Source organism: Megalobrama amblycephala, linkage group LG8 (assembly GCF_018812025.1).
Source record: "Megalobrama amblycephala isolate DHTTF-2021 linkage group LG8, ASM1881202v1, whole genome shotgun sequence".
NCBI lineage: Eukaryota > Metazoa > Chordata > Actinopteri > Cypriniformes > Xenocyprididae > Megalobrama > Megalobrama amblycephala.
In genome coordinates this window covers 21,064,101-21,090,362 of record NC_063051.1, presented here as the reverse complement: position 1 = coordinate 21,090,362, position 26,262 = coordinate 21,064,101, and the positions used below count along the sequence as shown (strand labels likewise).

The window sequence follows — 26,262 nt, the reverse complement described above, 5'->3', positions numbered from 1 at the left end:
CACCTCCTGCAACAATTTAAAGAGCTATTTCACCCAAAAATGAAACTTCTGTCATCAATTACTTACCCTCATGTCATTCCAAACCTGTAAGACTTTCATTTTTGGGTGAACTCACCCTTAAATGATTTGAATGCTGAAAGTCAGCTGATCAGCAGTGGCACTTATACTAGAACATCATTTGTCTTTTTCATAACCAATTCTTATTCCATTTAAAAATGATTCACAATCAACCTATTTGCTCTGACGCACGTACATGCATGCATACATTCACATAAACACATACCCTGACGTCTTAGTGTTTACCATCTGGGTGGAGATAGTAAATAGAAACAATCTCATTAGAAAAGCATTGACAGCAGAGATAGCAGAGCAGCCATCATGAGTACGGATTTCCCGGTTAGTAATTCAATAAGTGGTTTGTGAGCCCCCGCATTAATTTAATTCAATTAGCCAACTTTGTCTCTTGATATCTCTGGTCCTGTTTTGCAGGGAGAAAGGATTACCCATCAGGCATCGCTTTGAGTCCACTACATCTCTTTATGATGCAGAAGCTGCTGATCCTTGACTACAACGTAAGTATTGAGCAGTAGGTCAATACAACAACAAATCTGAGAATCTGAGTGAAACATCTGAGATGTTATATCTTGAGATGTGACTAGCGCGCAATTGCAACTTTGTTTCTTGATGTTTTCACTGACCAACTTGATTGTATTTTGTAAATATAAACAAATTTTGATTTTGATGACTGTAACACTCCAAAAAAGTTGGGACAGAGGCATGTTTACCACTGTGTCACATCACCATTCTTTTTAATTACACTTTTTAATCATTTGAGAATTGAGGATACAAATTGTTGCAGTTTTGCAAGTGGAATTTTTGCCCAATCTCACCCGATACATGGCAGCTGCTCAACAGTCTGTGGTCATCGGCCATAAATTTTCAATAAGAGACAGATCTGGACGGCAAGCAGGCCAGTCAAGCACAACCACTCTACAGTGTAGAGTTTCTAAGAAATCACTCTGTTGTAGCACATGCAGAATGAGGCCTGGCATTGTCTTGCTTTCCCGGAAAGATGTCATCTTGATGGCAGTATATGCCATGCAGTGCCATTTGAGAGCTTGATGGTCACGCACATTCAACAGAAGTTTCCTGCCTTACCCTACATGGACCGAGATTTCTCATGATTCCCTGAATCTTTTCATAATATTATGTATGGCAGATGGTGTAATACTGAAATACTTTGCAATCTTGCATTGAGAAGTGTGATTTTTTAATTGTTTGACAAATCTCTAATGAAATTTGGCACCAAATTGTGAGCCATGACCCATCTTTGCTTGAAAATCAGGATGTTCCTTTTAGACCCAAACACGATACCCTCACTTATTACCAATTCACCTGCTAATTGTGGACCATTTCAAAACAGTTTAACTTGGCTATTCTATAATTTTTCACAATTATTTTGCCTCTGTCCCAACGTTTTTGGAGTGTTGCAGCAACCATCAAAATCAAAATTTGTTTATATTTACAAAATACAGTCAAGTTGGTCAGTGAAAACATTAAAAAAAAATTATTTGTATTCTGCCAGTTAAATAAAGGTTCAAGAGAATGAACAAATCACAGATTCTTGATTTTCTTGCATTTTACAAAGTGTCCCAACTTTTCTTGATTTGGGGTTGTATAATCAGGCTTCCATCCAATCCAGTCCACTAACTTCCCAATTACACATACAAATTGCAAGTCCATGACACCGAATCAAGTTTTAGGCTTCACCTATCTGTATTTACTTTGTTTGCTCCAATTTGCAGCCAATTTCATCTGTCATATGCTTCATCACCCTCCACACGAGTACTAAATTCACTTGGGGCCGAAGTGAATCAATCTGGTTGATAAACCTGCAATTATAGTCTCCTCTGCTGGACAGATGAAAGAGAATCTTTTAGAGGGGTTGTTAAGCTCATTTTCTAACATTAGTGTTACTTTCCAAAGAAGGCTGAACAGACATTCTGCACATTTCTGCAGAGAGATGAAGGCCTTGCCTCTGTCCATTTCATTTGCTTTCCAAACACCATCCTTGTCTGTTGGCTCTCTTTTCATGCCCTAAGCTTCCAGCTCTTTTCTTTTTCTCCCTCTCGTTTCTGAAACTACAAAGTAAAAGATATCTGTGGAAATGATGAACGGTAGATGAGCAGAACTGCCAAAAGGGCAATACAAGTTCTAGGTAAAGTTACTAGCAACTTACAAATCAAGAAGGAGCAAAAACAAAGGTCCTTGCAAAATGAATTAGACATTCTTAGACAGTTTGGTATCTGACAGGAAGATATTGTGCAATCGTTAATATTTATGAGTGCCAGAGGAAGTGAAAGTGAAAATAATTAATCAGGGTAATGGAGATGAATGTTAATTACAGCAGAATCTCTTGCTCGTTTGCTATGTCCATATCTCTGCCAAACGGAAGAACAAAAAGGTAAATGGTGAATAAAATAACAATTAGTAAAGACCTCAGCATTAAAACCTCTCTGTTAACATTCAAACTGCTGCAGGCTCTGAAATAAGTGCTGAAAGATGAGGTCATGTACTCTGGTATTCAGCATATGAAACTTGGAGAAAAGATGAACACTGAGACTCACCACCTGCTTTTATCTGTTAATATTTGACCCTTCAATTTAACAATTATAATTAATTATAAGTTTTACGTATATAATTGTTTCAATTACTTTTAATAAATGTTATATTATGTATAAAATAAACAACTATTTCCCTGCCAGCGTTTTCTAAAAAAAAAAAAAAAAACCTTGCCAGAGGCAGCATTTTTGATAATATTCACAAAATGGCCCCCAGAATATTTTGTTGTAAAATATATATATATAAACAGTCAATATATCAAAAGAAAGAACAGAGCCGCTGCTTTTAAACAAACAAACAAACAAAGACATTTTATTCTAGCTTCATTAATTCTTTTTTTTTTTTTTTTAAATCAACACTTGAATGCGAGTCAGTTTTCAAGCTGAGAATAATCGCATTTTACACACATTTACACAGATAAAATTACTAGGGTTCGACTGATTGTAAGCCTAGCCAATATTAAGCATTTTTTTGGTTGTGCGAACAGGGTGCTTGAATGTATGTAAAAACATACGTTGACAGGCAGGTAAGACATCCAATCATATCCCTTGGACTGAAGGATATGATTGGACGAACATTTTATGGTCCAACGCCTTCCACAGATACAATATATTACAATACAATACAATAAATCTTTATTGTCAACCATGGTTGAAATTTGTCTTTGACCACACCAGTGAAAACCAAATACACATACAGACACATACTACAAAACACATAAAAACCATCATACTGAATCATATAGCTTTTTGACTGAAGGTGCACTATGTAAGATTTCTGTCCACTAGAGGTCGCTAGAGGCCAATTCAAAACAAAGGCGTAGCTTGATGACGGCAAGTTTGAGCGCGGAATCTTGGGACACGTGGTCTTCACATCACAGCCGGTGCAAAAGAATAGGGATAGGAAGAAATCATGTTCATGATGCGATTATTAACGTTATTGTAGTATGAAGCAGAGCAGGACCGAGTGTTGTGGGAGCTGAACGAGACCGCTGGAGTGATTGCCCAACACATGGCTCACGAGCAGCAGAACTTTTATTATGCCACAGTCGCCGGTGCCACTTCCGCTTTTCCGGTCGTGAGTATGAGGTAATGCAGCTCTGTTTATCATATTAGATACATTTGAGTGTACTGAAAATGATGTTATAACGTTAGTCTATGCGTTCGCTTGGAGGCTGTATCAAATATCATATCAAATGCTGGATGGCTTGTGTTGATAAATGGCATGCAATTAATTTTAAAACGTATTGTATGATGGAGAAAATGCTGTATTACTGTTACTAAAAATAAAGCGGCATCTGATTATGCTATGTTAGCTACTTGACAAAACAGTGTTTTTCTCTGAGGCATGGTAAAGCATGGTACTCGCAAAAAAAAAAAAAAAAAATAAAATTTGATTTAAACAATAAGACTAAATGTGTTGAGCTATATGATATGATTTGTTTTCTGTCTATAAATGTAACCAAACAATTGTTCCCTTGCCTATTAAAACATGTAATATATTAAAGCGTCTTTGGTGTTTCCATGGTTTTTACAAAATAAAACCGGAAACCAAGGGTAACGCAGGTATGACGCAATTGACAGGCGACTCCTCACACGTCCCGGGGCCTTGGTTAAAGGTGCCATAGAATTGAAAATTGAATTTACCTTGGCATAGTTGAATAACAAGAGTTCAGAACATGGAAATGACATACAGTGAGTCTCAAACACCATTGTTTCCATTGTTTCCTATGTAAATCTCATTTGTTTAAAAGACCTCCGAAGAACAGGCAAATCTCAACATAACACAGACTGTTACACTCATTAATATGTATGCCCCCAATATTTGCATATACCAGCCCATGTTCAAGGCATTAGACAAGGCAGAATTAACGTCTAGATCTGTGCACAGCTGGATCATCAGACTTTATGCAAGTAAGCAAGCAAGGACAACAGCGAAAAAAGGCAGATGGAGCAATAATAACTGACATGATCCATGATAACATGATATTTTTAGTGATATTTGTAAATTGTCTTTCTAAATGTTTTGTTAGCATGTTGCTAATGTACTGTTAAATGTGGTTAAAGTTACCATCGTTTCTTACTGCATTCACGGAGACAAGAGCCGTCGTTATTTTCATTATTAAACACTTGCAGTCTGTATAATGCATAAACACAACTTCATTCTTTATAAATCTCTCCAACAGTGTAGCTTTAGCCTGTTAGCCACGGAGCACTATCAAAACTCATTCAGAATCAAATGTAAACATCCAAATAAATACCATACTTACATAATCGGTTATGCTGCATGACGAACACTTTGTAAAGATCCATTTTGAGGGTTATATTAGCTGTGTGAACTTTGTTTATGCAATGTATTATAGAGTCGCGAGCTTGGGGCGGGGAGCGCAAGCATTTAAAGGGGAAGCATGCCGAATCAGCGCATATTTAATGATGCCCCAAAACAGGCAGTTAAAAAAATGAATAAAAAAAAAATCTATGGGGTATTTTGAGCTAAAACTTCACAGACATATTCAGGGGGCACCTAAGAATTATTACATCTTGTGAAAAAGCATTCTATGGCACCTTTAAAAATGCAATTTTCTCATGATTTACAAATAGTTGGAAACATTTTAGGATATTGTAAGTACTCAAGTGAACAAAATATATAACACTGGAAATGGTTTTTGGATATTTTACTGCAAAAATCTTACATATATTGCACCTTTAATAAATCCTAATCGCAGCAGGTACAAAAGACCTTTTATAAATATTAGTCTTTGCTCTAGGCATTAAAAATGATATGATACGATATAAATATAAATACATATAAATATATTTACACCACTTAAAGGTCCTGTTTTTCGTGGTTTTTTGAAGCTTTGATTGTGTTTATAGTGTGCAATATAACATGTGTTCATGTTTCGCGTGTAAAAAAACACAGTATTTTTCACATAATTTACTTATCTGTATACCGCTGTTTCCACTGTCATAAAAACGGGTTGATGACTTCCTTGTTCTATGAAGTCCCTCCTTCAGAAATACGTAACGAGTTCTGATTGTGCCAGCGGTTCCTGTGTTGTGATTCGACAGCAGTTTAGCGCTCCTTGCCCAGAAAGGTCACGCCTCTTACCATAACGTGGAGATGCACGCGCTCAGTGTTATTGTAAACATGTCTTTAATTTTATCCTATCAATTTGAGCCGGAATCAGACCCGGTGATTGGACTGCGGGATGAAAATAACAGCGTTTCGACGACATGGCGACAAACACACTCTACAAACGCAACTCTTGTGTATTCCTGTGGGCGGAGGTTAGTCAAAAAACTGTTTTAGTGACGTCATTAAAGAAGGAAGTAGAGGGATGTAGTCCAAACTGGCCGTTCGATGTAGGCGACTTCTGTCAAATAAAATATCTCGCTTGACATTGAACTTTGAGCTTTAAAATTTTACAGATTTTATTTATACTCTAACAACAACATTACACACTAACTAAAGTTTGAAACATGGGATCACGAAGAACGGGACCTTTAACTTAGTGATTGCTTTTGGGATGTGAAGAGACTTTCAGCCTGCATAACAAAAAATGTTTTTGAATTAAATCACCTACCCTGCCTTTAAAAAGGTGGTGTGAGACTGAAAAACAGCGAGACAACACAAAAGATGTCATCTATTATGTTTAAATAGACCAGCCAAAAAAACTAACAAAAAAAATAATCTTTGCATTTTATGCACTTTGGGACTTTTCTCAGCAAATATTGATATTTGTGATTCATTGTGAATAATTTGATGAATTATTCAGCATTGTGTAAATAATTCATCAAAAAGTTTCACCAAGTGAGAGCCTATGTCTATTCTCTTAACTTTTAAACCCACATGGCAGCCAGATCAGTGTGCTCTCACCTCAGCAAAGATCAGACAGGGTAATCTAATTACTGAAACAATGCAGCCTACATTACTGACTAGCTGTAGCTCTGAAGTTTGTTCTGCAGTCGTGCTGAGAGGTCCGGCTGGAGTGGACAGACCTGCTCTGCACTCATTAAAGCAGCTAAGCACCACCTGGGCTCTGCTCTCAAAGCTCATTAGACTGGACTTGCAATTAAAGGACTAGTTTAACCACAAATTAAAATTCTGTCATCATTTATCATTATATTGTTAGTATGTGTTATTTTGTAGAATGTCTGAGCTGTTAATTTAAATACCAGAGAAATGAATGGGGACACACATAAAACTGAGGTGATCAAGTGATGCTGAATGATGCTTACTACATGGGTATCTGTAAACATCAACTAAGACATGAAAGAACTTGCCCTATTCTCTAGTGTGATCCACATGTGATCAGAGTCCACACACACACACACACACACACACACACACACACACACACACACAGAGAGACACACACAAAACTTATATTCAAATGATCTATGTAAAGATATTGTGTTATCAAAATTGAATAATAATATAACAATATACAATATTGTTTATATATTGTCAGTATAACAATAAACAAAAATATTTGTCTAGTCTACTAACTTACACTAAAACATTTTAATACATAAAGAAAATAAATTCCCACGGATACTGGAACACAAATGAACTGTTGCACAGTTTTAAATTGATTTTGTTGAAACAATCAAATTTGAAATTATTCAGGGAAATTGAGTTTTTAGGAAACTCAAAATTCACAAATGTTTCTTAGGTTTATTTTAATTGCCAATAAAATAATAAAAAATATGCTGTGAACATTCAATAAATCATTCAGCCCTACTTATGGTGTTTGAAATCCTCATGTAAAGCCTGTTCCTAGTCTAACTGTAGCAGCATGCTTAGCTTAAGAACCTTAAGGAAAGGGCATGCTTTGCAGGTTTACCCAGATCAACAACTATGTACGTTTTTCATTTCATGCATGCATTCATTTTATGCATGCAAACACACACACACACATATATATATATATATATATACACATACACTCTCTCACTCTCTCACTCTCTCTGAATCGCATTATTACTGGTATGGCCTGTGCTGGAGACAGGGGGCCTCACACTAATCTTGCATGAAGACAGGGCTATTGGGCAAGTGTCAGGGTGCTTGCAAACAGGAGGAACGCTTGCACGGAAATGAAAATAAAGAAAAGGCAGAGAGGAGGTGATGGGTCCCATAGACCATACTGGCAAGAAGGGAGCGTGAGAGAGAGAGAAACATGGGGAGCATTGAGCACAGACTCCTGGAAGTGCTGGAGAGTAAAAGAGATAAAGAGACATTGAGGAGCTACTGAAGGCTTTGAAAATGGGAGGACAGGCAAAGAGAGAAAGATACACAAGGAGAAAGAAAGGGGGGGGAAAGGCTTTAAACAGTTTTATGAGGCTAACCATTGGGGCTGGGTATTATATTGAATACTTATGATATACTTTCTATTATTTGGCTAGTGATTGAAAAATTAACCAACACTGCAAATGTTAAAAATATAAATTTTTTTACTTTTTTCCTAGGAAAAATTAATAATAAGTTCCCCTTATCAAGAATCAGTTGAATGTCGATGTGAATCAATTTGAATCTGATCCAATGATTTGTTTGACATTTATAAATGACATTTTTGATGTTTATAAATAAAATTAATAAAAAGGAAAAAGATCCTTCTGCGTTTTACAAAAAAAAAATTAATGGCTATTTTACCTATATTTTTACTGCATTTTACCTTTTGAATTTACATTTTGAGAGTAATTAGGTTTAAAGTGGTTGAAAGTGTTCTCTTAGCAGCACTTAGTCTATTCAAAATTTTAAAACAACAATAAAACCTAAATTTGACATTTTAGTGGGTTTCTTTTATTTTTTACAGATTTTTTTTTTTACAGTGCACAGAATAAATAAGAGTAAAAACATCAACATCCTCTTTTTCTTGTTCACTACAATCCCTTTTTGTATCTCAAAACCTTTCACTTTCTTCATAAGTTTCTCAGCTCACCATTTTACCTACTACAAACCACTGTAAGTTCCACACTTCCTAACCAGGTGGTCTGTGTGTGAGAAAGTTTAATTGTTCCCCTTCGACTAAATAAAAATCAGGAAATACATTAAAGATGCCACACTGTGCAACACAAGGCAGACTATAACACATGCATGCACACACACAAACAAATCTCAGTAGGCAGTATAGAAATTTAAGCACAACTAATGAAATGCACAACATCCTCCCAAAACTCAAACCACTGACAAATCTCATAATCGCATAAAATAGGGGTGCGCAACATAGCAGAATATATCAGTACTATATGTAAGCAAGGAGTGATTTTTCTATATAGAAATCCTATCACAAACTCATAATTCCTATGTTTTGCGTTATTTATGGTTGCTCAAATCAATCAAACCGATAAACCACAATGAGCTTTTATCTTTTACATAACTTACATTTTATCTTTTTATAGCTTTTTATAACTTTTTATATTGTCACCTTTTATAGCATTTTGCATCTGCTGATACTGAAATAAATATGGATACCTGCTTACCTTATTTGTTTTTGACTTGGTTAAATATTCACATTCTTCATGGTATCATGGTTTGCAGGGAAGACAAGATATTTTATCCCATTGCATGATCATTTGGTGTTTTCACTTCAGTTTTGTAGAATTCCGTTTACAATGGTGATCTGGTTACCATGAAAACAGTGTCACACTCTGCTGCTTCAGCCATCACATGGTAGAAAATGTCCAAATAAAATATGTGATATGTAAAATATGAGGGACATTCAGCAGACAGACACCCTTTTTTTACAGTCAATGACAGACACTGACACACTGTATTTTTTTAATATTTATTTCAACAAATGACAACCAAAATCAAACCCATATAAGCTTGTGAACAGTTCTGAAGTGGCTGCGTGCAAGTTATGTTCATTCACAAGCCGAGTGAGAGTCATACTCCCAAATGTAATGTCAATTATTAAACCAAACAAAATACTAAACTTTCAAAAAGGAGTGGGTTCAATCAGTGACATTATTAGATTTGCTATATACAGCGTCTCCCCGTCACCTCCTCAACCTGCTTCCCTTAGTGTGTTTTTACACGTAGAAAAGTAGAAAACTGTATTACACTGTCCAGTTTTTTCGCTGAACGATGATGTGAGCTCCTGTTTCAATTCTCGATTCAGCGACATTTTTCAAAATCACAACAGAAAATCAAAAATACTGCCCTAACTTCACTAGCAGAAAGGCAGCGCAGTATAAACAAACCAGACTAGAACTGAACATGGCGTGACGGCAGCTTCACATTCTCTATATCTAACTCCTCAATGGCAGTCAAGTCTTTCAATTCAATAGAAAAATTGCTCCTCTTCATAACATAAGGTTCACGTCCAAAATATGTTGTGATTTTCTGTTTATACCTTTCTAAACCAGCACAGTACGGACTTTTCTCAATCTCTTCCATTCTAATTTTCACTGCTTGCCCTACACATTCATTTCGCGCATCACCAGAGCCATGTGATTGCAAACAACCTATAAGGTACGAGAGGCTGTGCTGTATCGTGAAGATACAGCACTAGCCTCGAGTACCTTACTGATTTTATAAAACGGTTACCACACAATACAAATATTAAAGCCAAAAATATGTATCAATGCAACTTTCATGAAGTAAATTTTCACTAATAGCCTTCCTTCCGCCGGAAAAAACAGTCCCTGACCATGAACGGCAACAGAAGTTACATTATTACGCCATTAGATGGTGGCAAAGACTGCCTTTATGAGTGTGTCAGTCAGTAGTGAAGACTTTTACATTGAAAAGACTGAATTGTTGTGAACGCAGAACAAGACGCAACTGACAAATGCTTTGACTAGCGCTGTCAGTCACTGGAAAACCCCTAACTGTTAAAAGGACAGGAAAATACATCGGACATTTAAACAGAACATAGGACTGATCTGAAGGAAAATGCTAAATCTGAATGCAGGTAATAAACTCGCTCAATCGATCTCTTTCTCAATGTACATACACCTAGAAAAGTGTATTGTAAGCTTCAATGAACAATATCAACTGAGAACAAACAGTTTACGTTGCTAAGAGTGGTTGCTAAGGGTGTTGTGTAGTGATACACAGAACCGTTGGGTGAAGCGCGGTCATAGCCGTGTTTTATCATGAATAAAACACAGCTATTGACCAATCAGAATCAAGGACAGGAACTAACCGTTTTATAATTGTTATTAATATTAAAGAGATGTTTTTAATTAATTTAATTGTAAATACTAATTTTCCCTATTTTACATTTTTAAAGTTAATCTTTAAAAACATTAATAATTTAATAACACTTAAATATTTTGGAAATCTCAAAATATCCATATATTGTAATGTTGTAATGTTTATCATTTAAATTTTTAGTTTTTAGTGTTTTATTATTTATTTCTTCAAAATAATACAGAATTGTAATATCCAGTCATCAACCATTACATGAAAATAATTATTGAATTATTGGTCTCGGTCATAATCGCAAACCCTGTAACATCCCTAATCGCAAACAGTCTTAGCAACCTGATAAAAAAGGACCTGACCATGTGTGTACAGTATGTGAGTGTGTAATAATCCAGTTGATGTTCCAGAGCACCACTGAAAGATTAAGTAAGGTCAAGAGAGTTCTCACTCTCCTTCTCTCTCAGAGAGTATAAAAATATAGAAAAAAATACCAAATCTTCAAACATCTTTTTCTATCCTTCAGCAAGGAGAGCACCATAAAATATACCAACTCTCCATGTCGTAAATACAACTGTGAGAGTCGTTTAACAACCTCATCTCAACGGAGGATCATAGCTACTTAGAGCAGATACCATGCTGCACTGCTGTGATTTAGGATACTTTTCAGCTCAATTTCCACACAGAAAACATTGAGGAGAAAGGTAAAGACTCGTGTGAATAAATGAGACTGAGAAAAGTCTGGTCAAGTTGACAAACTCAAAAGAATAATAATCTCTGAAGTCCACCCCAACCCACACACACACACACACACACACACACACTGACACCGGCTTACACACATTGGGAGAATGTCTGTCAGTGCACAGATGGGTATTAGCCAAATGATTTATTCATAAAAACAGGTATTGAAATATTCTTCGGATTCTATTCCAGGCCAAAATTGGGAAAGTGACAAGCGAGTGAGAGCATAAATAACAGAAATGTAAATAAAGCAGAGTCATGTTGAAATATTCCACTAATCTTGTCAGGGATTAGATGGTCATAGACGTATGCTCTCAGGCACAAGACTGATGAAAAAGGAACTGGGATTTGGGGGGTTTGCAGTATGCCAATTTGTCAAACAATACATACATACAGATATAAGTGATGCACAGCCACCATATCAGTATCAGCCGATACATGGTAATTTTAAATGGTATCGTTGTCGACCCTATAACTAAATAAGGCCGCTATAGTAAAGGCAATAGATAGATAACGTATTATTTCCTACAGGTGAGGCTCTTCAGATGCGCATATTCAGAATTACTTGAAGTATGACTGGAACTTCAAAAAGGAAAATACAGTTAAATGCAACATGTGCAGCGCAAGTCTGTCACATAGGCTACATAAAATTATAATAAGAACACTACTGAATTACTACTAAAAGAATGTTGTAAATTCTTTGTTCACTCGTGTTTTAGCATGTTGTTACAGGAAGAGCGCATCCACACCTTTATGATTAGCACAGTCAAGTTCGCTTATGCAGTCGCAATCTTTTGTGCAATTTTAAGCTGCAATATTATGTGTGTGTGTATATATATTATATATATGATTTCTCTCATATAGGATGTGTTTGGTTAATTAACGCAGTAGTATTGCAGTAGGAGTTACATTATGACTAGCACATAACTTAGATCAAGTTCACTCATGCATTCGCATTATTTTTTTGCAGATATAATATTATGTTTATGTTGCATAAATATCTGATTAATCTCACATAGGTTTCGTTGAGTTAATTAACCCGCTAATATAGCGCTTCAGTTTCTGGGTGTTCATTCAGCTCTTCAGCTTCAGCACACGCAGCACAAACAACAAGGCTGTTATTTGAAACAGTAATATTAATTTAAGATGTTTCTTTTTCAAAAAAAACAAAAACACTGATGCATTATTAATAATAACTAGCACTTTTTTATTTTTATAAATTATTTATAAATTATTTATATTTATAAATAATTTATAGTATTATTTTCAATTCCATTATTTTATTTCTTTGTAAGGCAACAGATTACTTTTTTTTTTCTTTTTTTTTTTTAAGAAATTTGTCCATCTGTGTGTAAAATGTATTAATTTATTTATGTGAAGATTATCACGACAAACAAAACTTAAGAATTATAAACTTTTGTTGGTCATGGTTACAGTGCTGAAATAATCCAAAAGTCACTGGAAAAATCCTATTAGGTTTTTGTTGAGGGAACCAGGGTAACTTCTGGATTGGCCTACAAAAATACATCATCACAGAAGCACTCTAGCCTCTTCAGTGCCGCCCACTGCAAAACCAAAACCTGTAGGATACACAAATCCAAAATCTAACATTAGTACCAAATGTGAGAAGCAGCATTCTTATCCTCTTTCTACCTCCTCTCTCCTTTTTACAGGCCTGCCAAACAAATCACTGGCCTGTGGCTGATTGTACCGCACACCTTGATGAGCAGAGACCACCTGGAACCCATCTACAACAAGAATACAATGTGAGGGAAAAAATAGATAAATGAAACAAAAAGCGTGTTATTACCACTTCAGCTGCCCTTCACCAATGGCTACTGAGTGTGCTGGAGGCAGTGTCTTTGTTCACCTCTCCCTTTATTCGGTTTCCTTCTCTCCTTATGTGTCTGTCACATTCCCCACCCCCACTTACTGAGAGCAAACAGAAATCCAAGATTTCATATCAGTAAGTAGCTCATGAAACTCACCCGAAAAGCTTATCCACAATATCCAGGCAATATCCACAATATGAAGATGAAAACACGTACGTTGTGACTCTCTTTGTTTCTTCCTCTCTCGCTCTCCTTAGCTCTATTACACTTCCTTAATGAATAAATTTTCACAATATATCAGCATTACAGAGGAAATGCAAGTCAAAAAGGTCCCATATACTCTCTAAAGTTTCATAAATGTGTATGCATGCATGAGAGTATTGAAAGTGCGACAGTTTCGAGAGGACACAGACTGAATGCTTCATGCTAATGAATGTTCGCACATTCAAACAAGACATCATCATTTTGGCATAAGTGCTACTTGGGTAAAAACAAGCCTCTGTTTAGTAAATTGAAGAGTTTTTTCACAAACAGGACCTTCTTGCCCTTGAACTCAAATAACCCCACTGATCTGGCATATCCACACACATACACACACAGGAGACACTAATTGGATTTATATTATGCACATGCACAGTTCATGGTCACCTGGGTCTTTGTTTCACAAGAACTTCACTCCCACCATCACATGCACATGCTCAATCTCACAAAAGCACCAATGCATGTTTTCTGATCATATTAATGAAACAAAAAAAACCCCACGGGCAATAACAAAGCACAGCAATAATTACCACAGCAATAACCAGTTTCAATCAGTAACGAGTTCTCTGCCGGCGAGATTTGGAGGAGCGTTATGACATTGATGACAAGCAAAGGTCTCCCAAAAATGAAAATTCTGATCATTGACATTTACTCTACCTTATGTTGTTTTGAACCTCTATGACTTTCTTTCTCTTTTGTTTGTGGAGCACAAACTATTAATTAATAAAGAATATCCTGAGAACTTGGCTGTCAAGTCCAAAACGACAAAAGCACCATGTGCTATATTCCAAGACTTCTGAAGTCATCCAATAGCTTGGTGAGATGAACAAAAAAACAAACAAACAAACAAATTGTTATTCACTAAAAATCCTGACATCCACACTAGCTCTCCTTGGAGCATTCGAGAGTTCACAAGAAAAGTAGCAATGCCCATTTCGAGAATGAATCATTCTTTGGAGTCTGATCTTTTTAAATGAATCAGTTGATCCAGATCCTAAAAATCGATCTGAATGATTTGTTCAGGAATTGAACTGATCCCGTTTGAAAAAGTTAACAGACCACTGGAGAAAATCAGTGAAGATTAATTATTCATCAAACAAACATTCTGTTTATCAGTCAAATAAATCATATGGCTTCAAAAAACCTATATGATATTGTATGATGACTTTTATGATGCTTTTGCATCTGTTTTGAAGCCTGAAACCTGCAGCAATCATTCATTTTAACTGCATAAAAAAGTCTGACCAATACAATTCGTCAATTGTTCATTCTGTTTTCGATGCAAGAAAGTCATGGAATGACATGAGAGTGAGTAAATGGTGACAGGATGTTCATTTTTGGGTGAACAATTGATTTTTTGTTTTGTTTTTTGTTTTTTTTTCATGTGGAAATGCAAGAAGTGTAAACCTGCTGACTGACTACAACATTTACCCCAAAATCGATTTAGTTTACTTTCTCTTCCCCAGAAATGACTCCGAGACCAATTCACACGAAAAGTGATGTAAAATGTAAAAAATGTGAATCACTCAGCATGACTGTACATATCATAAAAATATAGATTTCTGACTAATACTCTCCTTTCTTCCTGTTAACAGGCACACCTTCACATTTCACAAAAAAAAAAAAAAAAAAAAAAAAAAAAACACATTTACATTTCCATGAGGAATACTTCCTACCTCAAAGTAAACAAATGATATCCTCCTCACAAGGTGCTGCAATACTTGGAGAGCAGTACCAGGAAATGATTGTACTAGAAGCAGTGTTTGCTCATTCATTTAGCTCCGCTTTACTCTGTGTACTATGTGTGTGCGTGTGTGGATTGAATAAGAAAGGTGTGCATTCAGACACGTAATACAAGAGCTCAGTCTAATAGCTACATGTAATGCATAACACAACTAACACAGACAAGCTTAATATAAAAATGAGATATTATTCCCACAGGCATCTCTCGTGTCTCTGAAACATGCTATGCTATGTGATACAGATGGTTAGGCTCATTATCTCAACAGATTCAATAAACATTCCACGGAAAGACAGGATACCCGATTATGTCTCTGACCTGTGACCTTGTACGATATGTCCTATTTGACCTCTTTTTAAGAGATTGAGAGAAAAAAATGATATTTTGTGTGTTTGTGTATGTGCGAGAGAGATATGGATCGGCCCCTCATTATATTTGTGGTGAAGGTATGTGAAACACATTGTTACTTAAAAACAGCCATGAAATCTGTTGTGATGTCTCAAAAGTGGCAACTCCAACACAATACATGTATCGGAGTCATAAAGAAAAATTGCCTGTCAACTCGGTCAGATTTTTTCCAGTGATAATGTCTTTCCTCGAAGAAAATAAATACATCATGAAATAAAATATACAACAGAGAATAGTGACAATAAACATTATGACAAACACAACTCAAACTTTCAAGCTGTAAGATATCTTTGACACAATTCTGCTGCCCAAAACATCCACTGTTTAAAAGTGCATTAATTCATCAAAAGTGATAGTAAAGACATTTATAATGTTACAAAAGATTTGTACTTCAAATAAATGCTGTTCTTTTGAACTTCCTATTTATCAAAGAACCCAAATAAAATGATCACGGTTTAAAAATACTAAACTCAACACTGATAATAATAGGAAATGCTTCTTGAGCACCAAATCAGCATATTAGAATGATTTCTTAAGGATCATGTGACACTGAAAACTAAAATAATGATGCTGAAAATTCAGCTTTGCCATCACAGGAATAAATTCCATTTAAAAATATATTAAAATAGAAAACGGTTATTTTAAATTGTAATAATATTTCACAATATTACCGTTTTTATCGTAGTTTTGATCAAATAAATACAGCCTTGGTGGCGCATAAGAGACTTCTTTCATTAAAAAAAAATCTGCTGTGTACAAGCAAACTCTAAAGAGTCTTTTATCTCCAAATTTACAAGTTACATGCATTTTTGTCACTTATTTCTGGCTATGATGGTTATCACATTCAGATTGGTCTTAATCTCTTCACAAGTCTATTTTCAACTATTTTCTCTCTGACTCACTTTTTTTCACAAACAAGTACAGGGGAACATGCTCACATCAAATCCCAAAACTAACATTGAACATTAAAAAAAATAATTGTTTTATAGTTCGGGATTATTGAGTTACCGCTATAAAATGTACTAGCAGGACTAGTTTCGTCAACATTGATTCATGTCGTAATAAATAAATGTCCATGTGACGTTCATCTAAGACTGAAGGCCATCCTGAGACACATAAATAGTCTCTAGCCACTAAGCCAGTCTCTAGCGAAGAGCCCACTTCATCTTCAGACACAAAGCTCTGTGATTAGAATTTGGTACTGAAAAAAAAGAGACACAGAAAGAAAGGGAGAGGGAGCAGTATGTGTTGTGAAGTGTTGCTATTACCGTCTCCATGGGCAACTAAAAAGGAATCCTGCCAATTCTGTGAGTAGGTTGTGTCTGGGAGGGAAGTGCAAAGCACAATCCGTAAGGTATTATTCTAATTCAATGTCTGTCCAAGTCCACGGGAAAACATCCAGAAGAGAGAGGGGAGCATTCAGCCTGCTGACAGCCCAAGAGAGCGCTTCTACCTGGGGAGAAACCCCACAGATACCCTGCCTGCTGGAGATACCACATGAAACAGGGCACCTTAGCATGAATCCATTTAAACAAGCATAACCGAAGCCAAGAAAACACCAGGTGCATGTGACAAACCTGAACCGAGGGGAATGATAGTTGGCAATGGCACAAAAAAATCGGAGCGTAATAATTTCATTATTTCTCTCAAATCAAACTGGAACAAATGAAAATAATATAAGTCAGATCAGGTGGTTTCATATAAACACAAATAAAATGATTAATAAAAATGGGTCAAAAAAATTAAAAGCCACAAAAAAACCAAACAGTTTTTTGTTGTGCTATTCACTGCATGTGCAGCAAGTGATTCCTGATGTGTGTAAATTCAAGAACTATGTGGGAACAAGGTGAAGGCGCCTCTTTCTCCTACTTGATAAATGCAACCAACCATTCCTGCCCCACATACTAGTTTGTGTACAGCTGAGAAAGCTTAGCAGGCGGCACAGCACAGCACCACTCACAAATACAGAACAAGAGCAATAGAAGTATGACCTTTATAATCCTACATCCTACATGACTAAAACACTCCAGAATGCAGTGCAAATTTGTGCGACTGTCACATTATGGCATGAGAAAGCAAAGTAACTGCAAGTTCAATTTTAATTCAGTTTTCGGAAAAAGGAGTTCTCTCCACTGCGCCTCCGAACACTCCACTTTACCATATTAATCAACTAACCAGGATAATTACTGCACTTGCAATTAATACTGTGACCAATACATCGGAATAATTACATTTTGTGGCAGTTGTGCCTTTCTCCCCTCTGCTGTAGCCTACAGCTCAATTAAGGCATTCGACTTGCTGATTACGATTTTTATGTTTGTCTTTCATTAGCAAGTCCTGCAAAAATCAATCTTGCCTGTGTCAACCTTCCTGTAAAGTCCTACTTACATTTACAGCTAAAAACTGGATGTCTAATAATACGCTCAAAATATGCCCACATAAAATTCCATGCGCAATGTCCATTTTAGACGTATTACATGTCACTATTATTATTTACAATAATAATGTGTGATTACAAGCAATTTCACGAAAGACAAACATTAAGTGCATCGTCTATTACTGATACATACTACACACACAGTAAAACAAACACTGTATTCTAAACGTATGTATACAGTGTGTGGTGTCATACTTTATAATACATAAAAATAGGATGTAGAACTTCCAGTTTTGAGGTCCCTTCAGCCAAAACTCATGACCGTTGAACCAAGTTTATGCCTGTGGTTTCAAAACCTAGTGAGTAGTCTAGATAGAGAGCCTTTCTGGCATCATAAACTGCTATTTGAGAACTCAGTTTAAGGAGGGACAAAGAAGGTACCTGCATGGCTATATAAGACACCTGTTAAAAAAAAGAGGTTCTAATTACTCACGGCAGTTCTCCTCGTCGCTGTTATCCGAGCAGTCATCATCATCATCACATCTCCATGGAGTCGGGATACATCTGCCGTTCCTGCACTGAAACTGACCGCTTTCACAGTCCGGTTTAGTTCCTGTCATATTAAAAAGTTGTGTGTAAATGCAGGGTGCAGATTTTGGGGGAGATCAAGTTTTATCACCACAGACACTGTTCAACCAATATGAGTTTTTCCTTTGGTCCCCCTCATCTTTACTTTAACCCATCCAACATCCCCTAAGGATGTCAAAACAAAATGTTGGGGAACATATTGGTTTTAACACTGTAAAGCTGTTTTGAAACAATCTGCACTGTAAAAAGTGCTATATACATAAAGGTGATTTGACTTGACATACAATGCAATGTGTATCATTTTATTAGAGATTCATATATTGCAGCCTAACTACATCACGAAAAGCTCTTTAAACAGCTCAAAACTCAAAAAGTTCAAACTTCAAAAAAGTTAAGACAGGGGCCACGTAAAGACATTCTTAGGAACAGTTGACTATTTTACGTCTGTATAAATCGTTTAATGCTACTGTAAACAGCTGTCAAACAATACTGTCAGTCAAAATCTATGTGCACATGTACGATGACAGGTTTCAGTAAATATATCACAAACTATAAATGGCCTACGAAAAATGACACGTGTGCAGAAAAAACATATTTATACATCTAAATTATACTGTAGATACATTCAATGAGAGTAAAGTTGCGCTAGTGAGTATGCGTTACTTTCAATGGTGTACAATTAGACTTCAAGTATGGAGTACTATAATTACATCTTATATAAAAAACGCTTCCTTCTTATAGACCTCACAACGAACACGTCAGGACAAGAACAACATGAACTTGATCAGATTGTCGTTAAAATAAAAGCTGTATGAAGAGATGTACATGATTAAGCGCGCAAATAATGTCTCGTCATCGGAAGTAGATGCACGCGGCTGCGCCGGTGTTTCTACACAGCATCATTTACATTCATAAAAGCGAACTGTCAGCGTGGAGCAGACACTTACCATTCACCAGCAGAAAGCCCACGAGTATCATATGTAAGAGCAGCAGTTTCCCTATAGCCGTCCACATCTTCACAAATAAAGACGTTGTGCTCATACGGAATATAAAAAGGCCGTGCTGTACAGTCTCTACCTCCTGTCTCCGTGCAGTCTGCGCTCTGACTCTCCACAAGCTCCACTCTGCTTTCGATACCAGTTTGAATCGATGACGCCAACGCGGAGGGGCGGGGCCATGCGTGATGACTCGTACGTATGGGCGGAGTTAATGTTGAGAAATTAAACAAAACATGTCATCGGTCTACACAGTTGAAGAGATGAATAGATTCGTGAACATGGTGTAGTAAAAAAAAAGAGGGTGAGATTTTGTCTATAAAATGCCAAAGAAAACCTAAAAAATAAAAGAGATTCTTAAAAGTTTTGGGCACACACTAATATAATATGAAAATATAATATGGTAATGTTTATTTAAAAAAAGCAGGTGCTGCATTTAATTTATGGATAGTGATCTACACTTACAAACATTAAAGCACACTTACAGTGTGTGTGTGAGAAAAGAAAAAGCCATATTGATAATTTTTTAGAGTTAACTAAATTTGTATCTATATGTTTACTTTATTTTTTTATATACAAAAATACCTTTTAATTAAGTTAAAATTAAAAAAAAAAAAAAAAATGTAAGGAAACAGTATTCCCAGAAATCCCTGCAAGATCCATAACATTTCTTTATATTATCTAAAAAGTTATATTTCTTCCTATTTAATTATTAAGTTCACTGTAGTGTTTTGTGTTACATTTTAAGTTATTTAATTCATGTTTATTGCATTATTTTAGATTCTAGTCTCTAGGTTGTTTAAGGGGTAGCTGCAGGAACTGGCTGGCATTATAAACAGGAAGCTGTCGGGATTGCAGCGCTATGATAAATTGTTCCCCCTTCTTAAGTGTGAAAAAAGAGAAGGTAAGAAGGAGATGGAGAGAGAGAGAGAAAGAAATTGAATGCTTTTTTCTTAGTTGAGAAGGCATCACCATCAGTCAGTTGTCCTCTTTTCTCACATGCACTGAATCGACCGTTAGAAACAGCTTGCTCTGCTTGGGTTATTTCTGAGAGATAACTTCTACTGCTTTATAGCATCCGTTTCTGCTACATGAACTGCTAAGTTATAGCCATAATAAGAAGCTAATTTTCTGTTGTGAAAATAATCACCAACTGTAACTTAAAGGTGCAGTCCGTATACCCTATTGTAATTGTTTAAATCTTCTCCGAAATGAATCACATTTTTGAGGGCCTAAACGTGCTCGAAAACTCAAGAAACTTGGTTGAAGTGGTGAAAATTTACGTCTGATATGGGTTTTGATATGCTACGTTTCACGTACAGTTATGAAATTCGGTAGACAGGTGTAACAGCCCAATACCTACAAAAAAGCCCATGGGTGCAAAATCTGAAAACCCAACAGGAAGTGAGATATTTTGAATTTTCTTTGCAAAATTTTGCCATTTTTTGCCATTTCCACACGTTGTACTTTAACAAACTCCTCCTAGATTTGGTCAGTCTAATCTTAAGTCCTTAGCGATGATAAATATCAAAGATTTAGAGTTTTCGTTGAAGGGCGTGTCCGTGGCGGCCTGACAAAGTCTGATGTTTCGCCATGAAAGAGGAAGCTGTTGTAACTCAGGTATACTATGTCCGATGTGCCCCAAACTTCACATGTGTGATAAGAGTCCTGGTCTAAAGACATCTATATGCCAATATTCAGTTAGTTATTACGCCACCTGCTAGCAACAGGAAATGGCATGCTTTACACTGTAATTCACTACCAGAAACATTTCAATATGCCACAAAGTGCCAAACATACTAGAAACATGTTAAATCATGCAACACTTGGCTACGTGCTAATGTTTGCGATCAATGCCACAAAGCAGGAAGTAAACTTCACATGTTTGATAATAGTCCTGGCCTGAAGACATCTACATGGCAATATTCAGTAACAGTCAAAGCGCAACCTGTTGGCACCAGGAGGTGTAGCACTTTGAAATGACTTTGCCATAATTCTCCTTTATTTACACGCTTAAAGGTGCTACAGAGGATCTTTTCGTCGACTGAGAAACCAAAGACTGTTAGTGAGTTTTTGAAATGAGCGCATGCGTAAGAACCCCCCTCCTTCACAGCTCATTTCGAGGGAACGCCTCCCAAAACTCGTGCACGAGTATTGGAACACAAGTGTTTACCACCGGCATTCGCTGTGTCGTGTTAGTGGATTCATTATGTTGGACTCACCGCAGGTAACTCATAATCTGCAGTTGTTACTCCTGTCTCCTGACAAAAACATTGCACTCCTGTGGAGTGTGGAAAGTTGGAGCTGTGCACGTCTCGCACAAGGACCGTCATGGCAGTGATTGACAAGCCAGAGCGCCAATCGTTTACGCAATGATCGCGTAAACGATTGGCTGATGTTTTTAAGGCCCTACCTCGTGCACAGATGATGTATATTAATATTATTCCTTTCAGTGCACCTAATAAATAGCCTTTTATCAGTTAGTAAAGACAGTTTCAAGTAATATTGCAAAAATTTATAAAACAAAACATCCTCTGTAGCACCTTTAAGTGCATGTCTGCCACTGTTCACTATTTTCCTAAGGCCGATGGGTGACGGTGAGTCCGGGTGCGAGGGCCCTTTCATCGCTGCTTGCAGCTTTAATTTCTATCTATATTCTGAAGGTTTTAACAGATGGGTTTATAGATGTATTATCCGGCTGATTTATAATAACATTTTAATTCTAAAAAACATAGTGATTAGGAGATATCCAAAATCGCCTCTGTAAAAACGTTCAACTCTAATATGACAACAAAATGAAACAAAAATTGTTAATTATCCAGTGTTCAGATTTCTGCTTTGGAAATGTGTACAAATTAGTCCATATATAATTAGATATTGCCTGCGTATTTAAACAACATTTTAGAAAACTTGTAATACAAATAATTGTGTGATTAATGAGCTGAGAAAGTATGATGAAACCTATTAGTTACATTTTTTTTACCCAACTCAACAGTGTCTTGATTTAAGTAGAATACTTTTTTTGCCAACATCAAAACGTAGATTTTTGCTGTCACTGACATTTTGACTGGTCTTTGAGTTATTTCTGGGAAAGAGGAAGAAAAATGCAAAACTGAAAAATCGTTTGAGAGCATCAGAACATAGGAGCGGAGGTCAGCTGATCATCATTTTCTCTCTCTTTTAGTGGCAGAACTCGCCTAAACTGCCAGAACTTCTCGCTGCCAAGCTGCTGACCCAAAAAACAGAGAGATTTTTAGTCAATAACTGGCCAGCGGCCCACCAGCTATTCAGGTGAGAAACATGATTTAAATGTCAGTGCATCAAAAGATATGATAGTGGAGAACTTGCACACTGCAGGAACTCAGATGAGAAACAACTGGACATGCCTGAATGGTGGTTCTCTGCCCTCTTTAAAAACACAGGTCAACTTTAATAAAAAAACATTATTTGAGGAAGTGCATGGTTGTTAACTTGGTGTGCTTAGCTTGTCTATTTTGGTGTGGTTTGGAAGTTAGATTCCAGTCGCTGATGTTTAAATAGTCCAGCGGTTAAGAGTGTAATGAGGCATTTTACACAAATCACCTCAGTGGGTACAGAAGATGTGAAAGGGGGACCTTGGAGACATGCATGAATTCATCCCTTTTGCCAATCAGACTGGAAAGTGTGAGGGCCCTTATTATCCCTCAGACCCGACTCATGTTTTTGCTTCTATGAATTCTTGCTGTTACCCAAGCATGACAAGATGTGGTATTTCAGATACTGAATCATAGTGAGGCTCTAGAACTTAAAGGAATATTACAAGTTAGAAGTAAAGGGATAGTTCACCCAAAAATAAATATTCTGTTATTTATTTACTCTCATCTTGTTTCAAACCTTCTTTATTCTGTTGAATAGAATAGGATAAATTTTGAAGAACTGTACTCTCTCTTTTATGTGCAATTACACTGAAAAACAGAAATTGCTGGTAAATTTCACAAATAATTACAAAGAATTGGCAAGTAACACATTAAATTAAATGTGAAATTTTAAAGTATAGAGACTGATATTTTTTGTAAAACATACTCCAATAATATTTGTTTCATTTACAGCTCCTCAATATATATATATATATATATATATATATATATATATATATATATATATATATATATATATATTTTACAGTCTACAGGGGGGACAAAAAAATAACAATTTTGGAAACAATATATAAATTGCTAATATTTTTTTCGATTATAGTAGAAGTTTTGCCTGTTTTTGGAGACTCTTAAAAGCATGAATTGGCTTTTTCTCAAAAAAATGATCAGGACTGTGAACATTCATGTGGTGCCATCAGCCAGTTGTCATGAGTCATGACATCATTTTCCTGTGGGTCCAGAGTAATAAGTCACATGGCATTCATGTGATTGGTTCAAAAGAAAACCAGGGAAAATATGGTACAGTAATATAAATGACAGGTCTGCACAATTAAAAAAAAAATAATGACCTAAAAATAAAAAATTATAACCCATCTAAATAACAGTACTCTGTTACATAGTTTTTATTTCTTATTAAACATCCTCCACATTTTCTATCTGTGTCCAAGTGATAAATTGACTTGTAAAAGGGAAGACTCTCAAAGATGGGTAAACTTTTTCTGTATTAACCTCAACTGTGAGATTAACATTGTTGGCATTTGAAAGGTTTGTAATACAGTAATACTTATAATCTCTATTGCTTTCCACATACACACAGAGTTTTTTTTTTTTTTTTTTTTAAATTGCTGTTGGCAAGTCATAAGGGATTTTTATATTCTACTGCCGGCTCATTGTGTTAAATCATTCGTATCTGTGACTGTGCATAGACTGTTAAGTATAACCAGGGTTTATGATTCTCAGGTCACAGTGAAATAGCTTTACATGAGACCTGAGTGTTTTTTTTAGTGTTTTTTTTAGATTCCCATTAAAAATTTACGATATAAAAAGCTATATATTGTAATGACAAGAAATTACAAGGTTGGATAAGAAGGCAAAACAAAATTCAAGTTCAAGTACATTCTTTGTAAGAGCAGAGCTTTACATAGATATACATCAGTATTGCATTAGTGTAATGTATAATTAATTATTTTATGTCATAACAGTGTACACTTTCATCCCAGATAGCAAACAAGCATTGAAACAAGGTTCAGTCAACGTTAACACGTTATTTAACCCAACAATGCAATCTGATGTTGGTTCCACATCACGTTTGCACCCTCAGTTAATGATAAGACAAAGTGATTGAGTCTCTTCAGAAAATTTGACTAAACCGCTCAATTCATATGGATTAGTTTTACAATCTCTTTATGAACTTTTTGAAGCGTCACAAAGTGTCAATTGCGTAGCTGTTTATGGAGGGACAGAAAGGTCTCAGTTTTCATCAAAAAGATCTTCATTTGTGTTCCGAAGATGAACGCAAGTCTTGTGGGTTTGGAACGACATGAGGGTGAGTAATTAAAAGTTAGTTCACCCAAAAAAAATGTAATTTATTACTCACCTTCATGTCGTTCTACACCTGTAAGGCCTTCATTCATCTTCGGAACACAAATTAAGATATTCTGATTAAATCCGATGGCTCAGTGAAGCCTGTATTCACAGCAATGACACTTCCACTCTAAAAACATATTTAAAACAGTTCATGTGAGTTCAGTGGTTCTACCTTAATGGTGCCATCGAATGAAAAATTTAATTTACCTCGGCATAGTTGAATAACAAGAGTTCGGTACATGGAAATGACATACAGTGAGTCTCAAACACCATTGTTTCCTCCTTCTTATATAAATCTCATTTGTTTAAAAGACCTCTGAAAAACAGGCGAATCTCAACATTACACTGACTGTTACGTAACAGCCGGGATCATTAATATGTACGCCCCCAATATTTGCATATGCCAGCTCATGTTCAAGGCATTACACAAGGGCAGGCAGTATTAACGTCTGGATCTGTGCACAGCTGAATCAGACTAGGTAAACAAGCAAGGACAATAGCGAAAAATGGCAGATGGACCAATAATAACTGACATGATCCATGATATCATGATATTTTTAGTGATATTTTTAAATTGTCTTTCTAAATGTTTCGTTAGCATGTTGCTAATGTACTGTTAAATGTGGTTAAAGTTACCATGTTTCTTACTGTATTCACGGAGACAAGAGAGCCGTCGCTATTTTCAAACAAACACAACTTCATTCTTTATAAATCTCTCCAACAGTGTGTAATGTTAACTTTAGCCCGTTAGCCACGCAGCATAGCCTCAAACTCATTCAGAATCAAATGTATACATCTAAATAAATACTATACTCACATGATCTGATGTATGCATGCAGCATGAATGATGAACACTTTGTAAAGATCCATTTTGAGGGTTATATTAGCTGTGTGAACTTTGTTTATGCTGGTTAAGCAGTCGAGAGCTCGGGGGCGGGAGAGCGCGAGATTTAAAGGGGCCGCACACTGAATCGGTGCATATATAATTATGGCTCAAAAAAAATTAATAAAAAAAATCTATGGGGTATTTTGAGCTGAA

The 26,262-nt window shown here is 36.1% G+C and overlaps 1 protein-coding gene across 7 annotated transcripts in view; it reads right to left on the bottom strand.

Annotated features, from left to right (window-relative positions):
- Window positions 1-19,882, bottom strand: part of lrp8 (low density lipoprotein receptor-related protein 8, apolipoprotein e receptor) — a 187,534-nt gene extending 167,652 nt beyond the window's left edge. For 5 of the 7 annotated variants that reach the window (XM_048200021.1, XM_048200025.1, XM_048200024.1 and 2 more), the window contains exons 1-2: window positions 19,675-19,881; window positions 18,633-18,752 (exon numbers count right to left, since the gene is read on the bottom strand). In XM_048200021.1, the coding sequence (XP_048055978.1) occupies window positions 18,633-18,752; window positions 19,675-19,768 (214 nt within the window). In that variant the 5' untranslated portion in view covers window positions 19,769-19,881. Of the gene's footprint in view, window positions 1-18,632; window positions 18,753-19,674 lie in introns of all 7 variants that reach the window. The other 2 variants (XM_048200027.1, XM_048200028.1) reach the window with 1 other exon arrangement.
- Window positions 19,883-26,262: the final 6,380 nt, after the last annotated feature.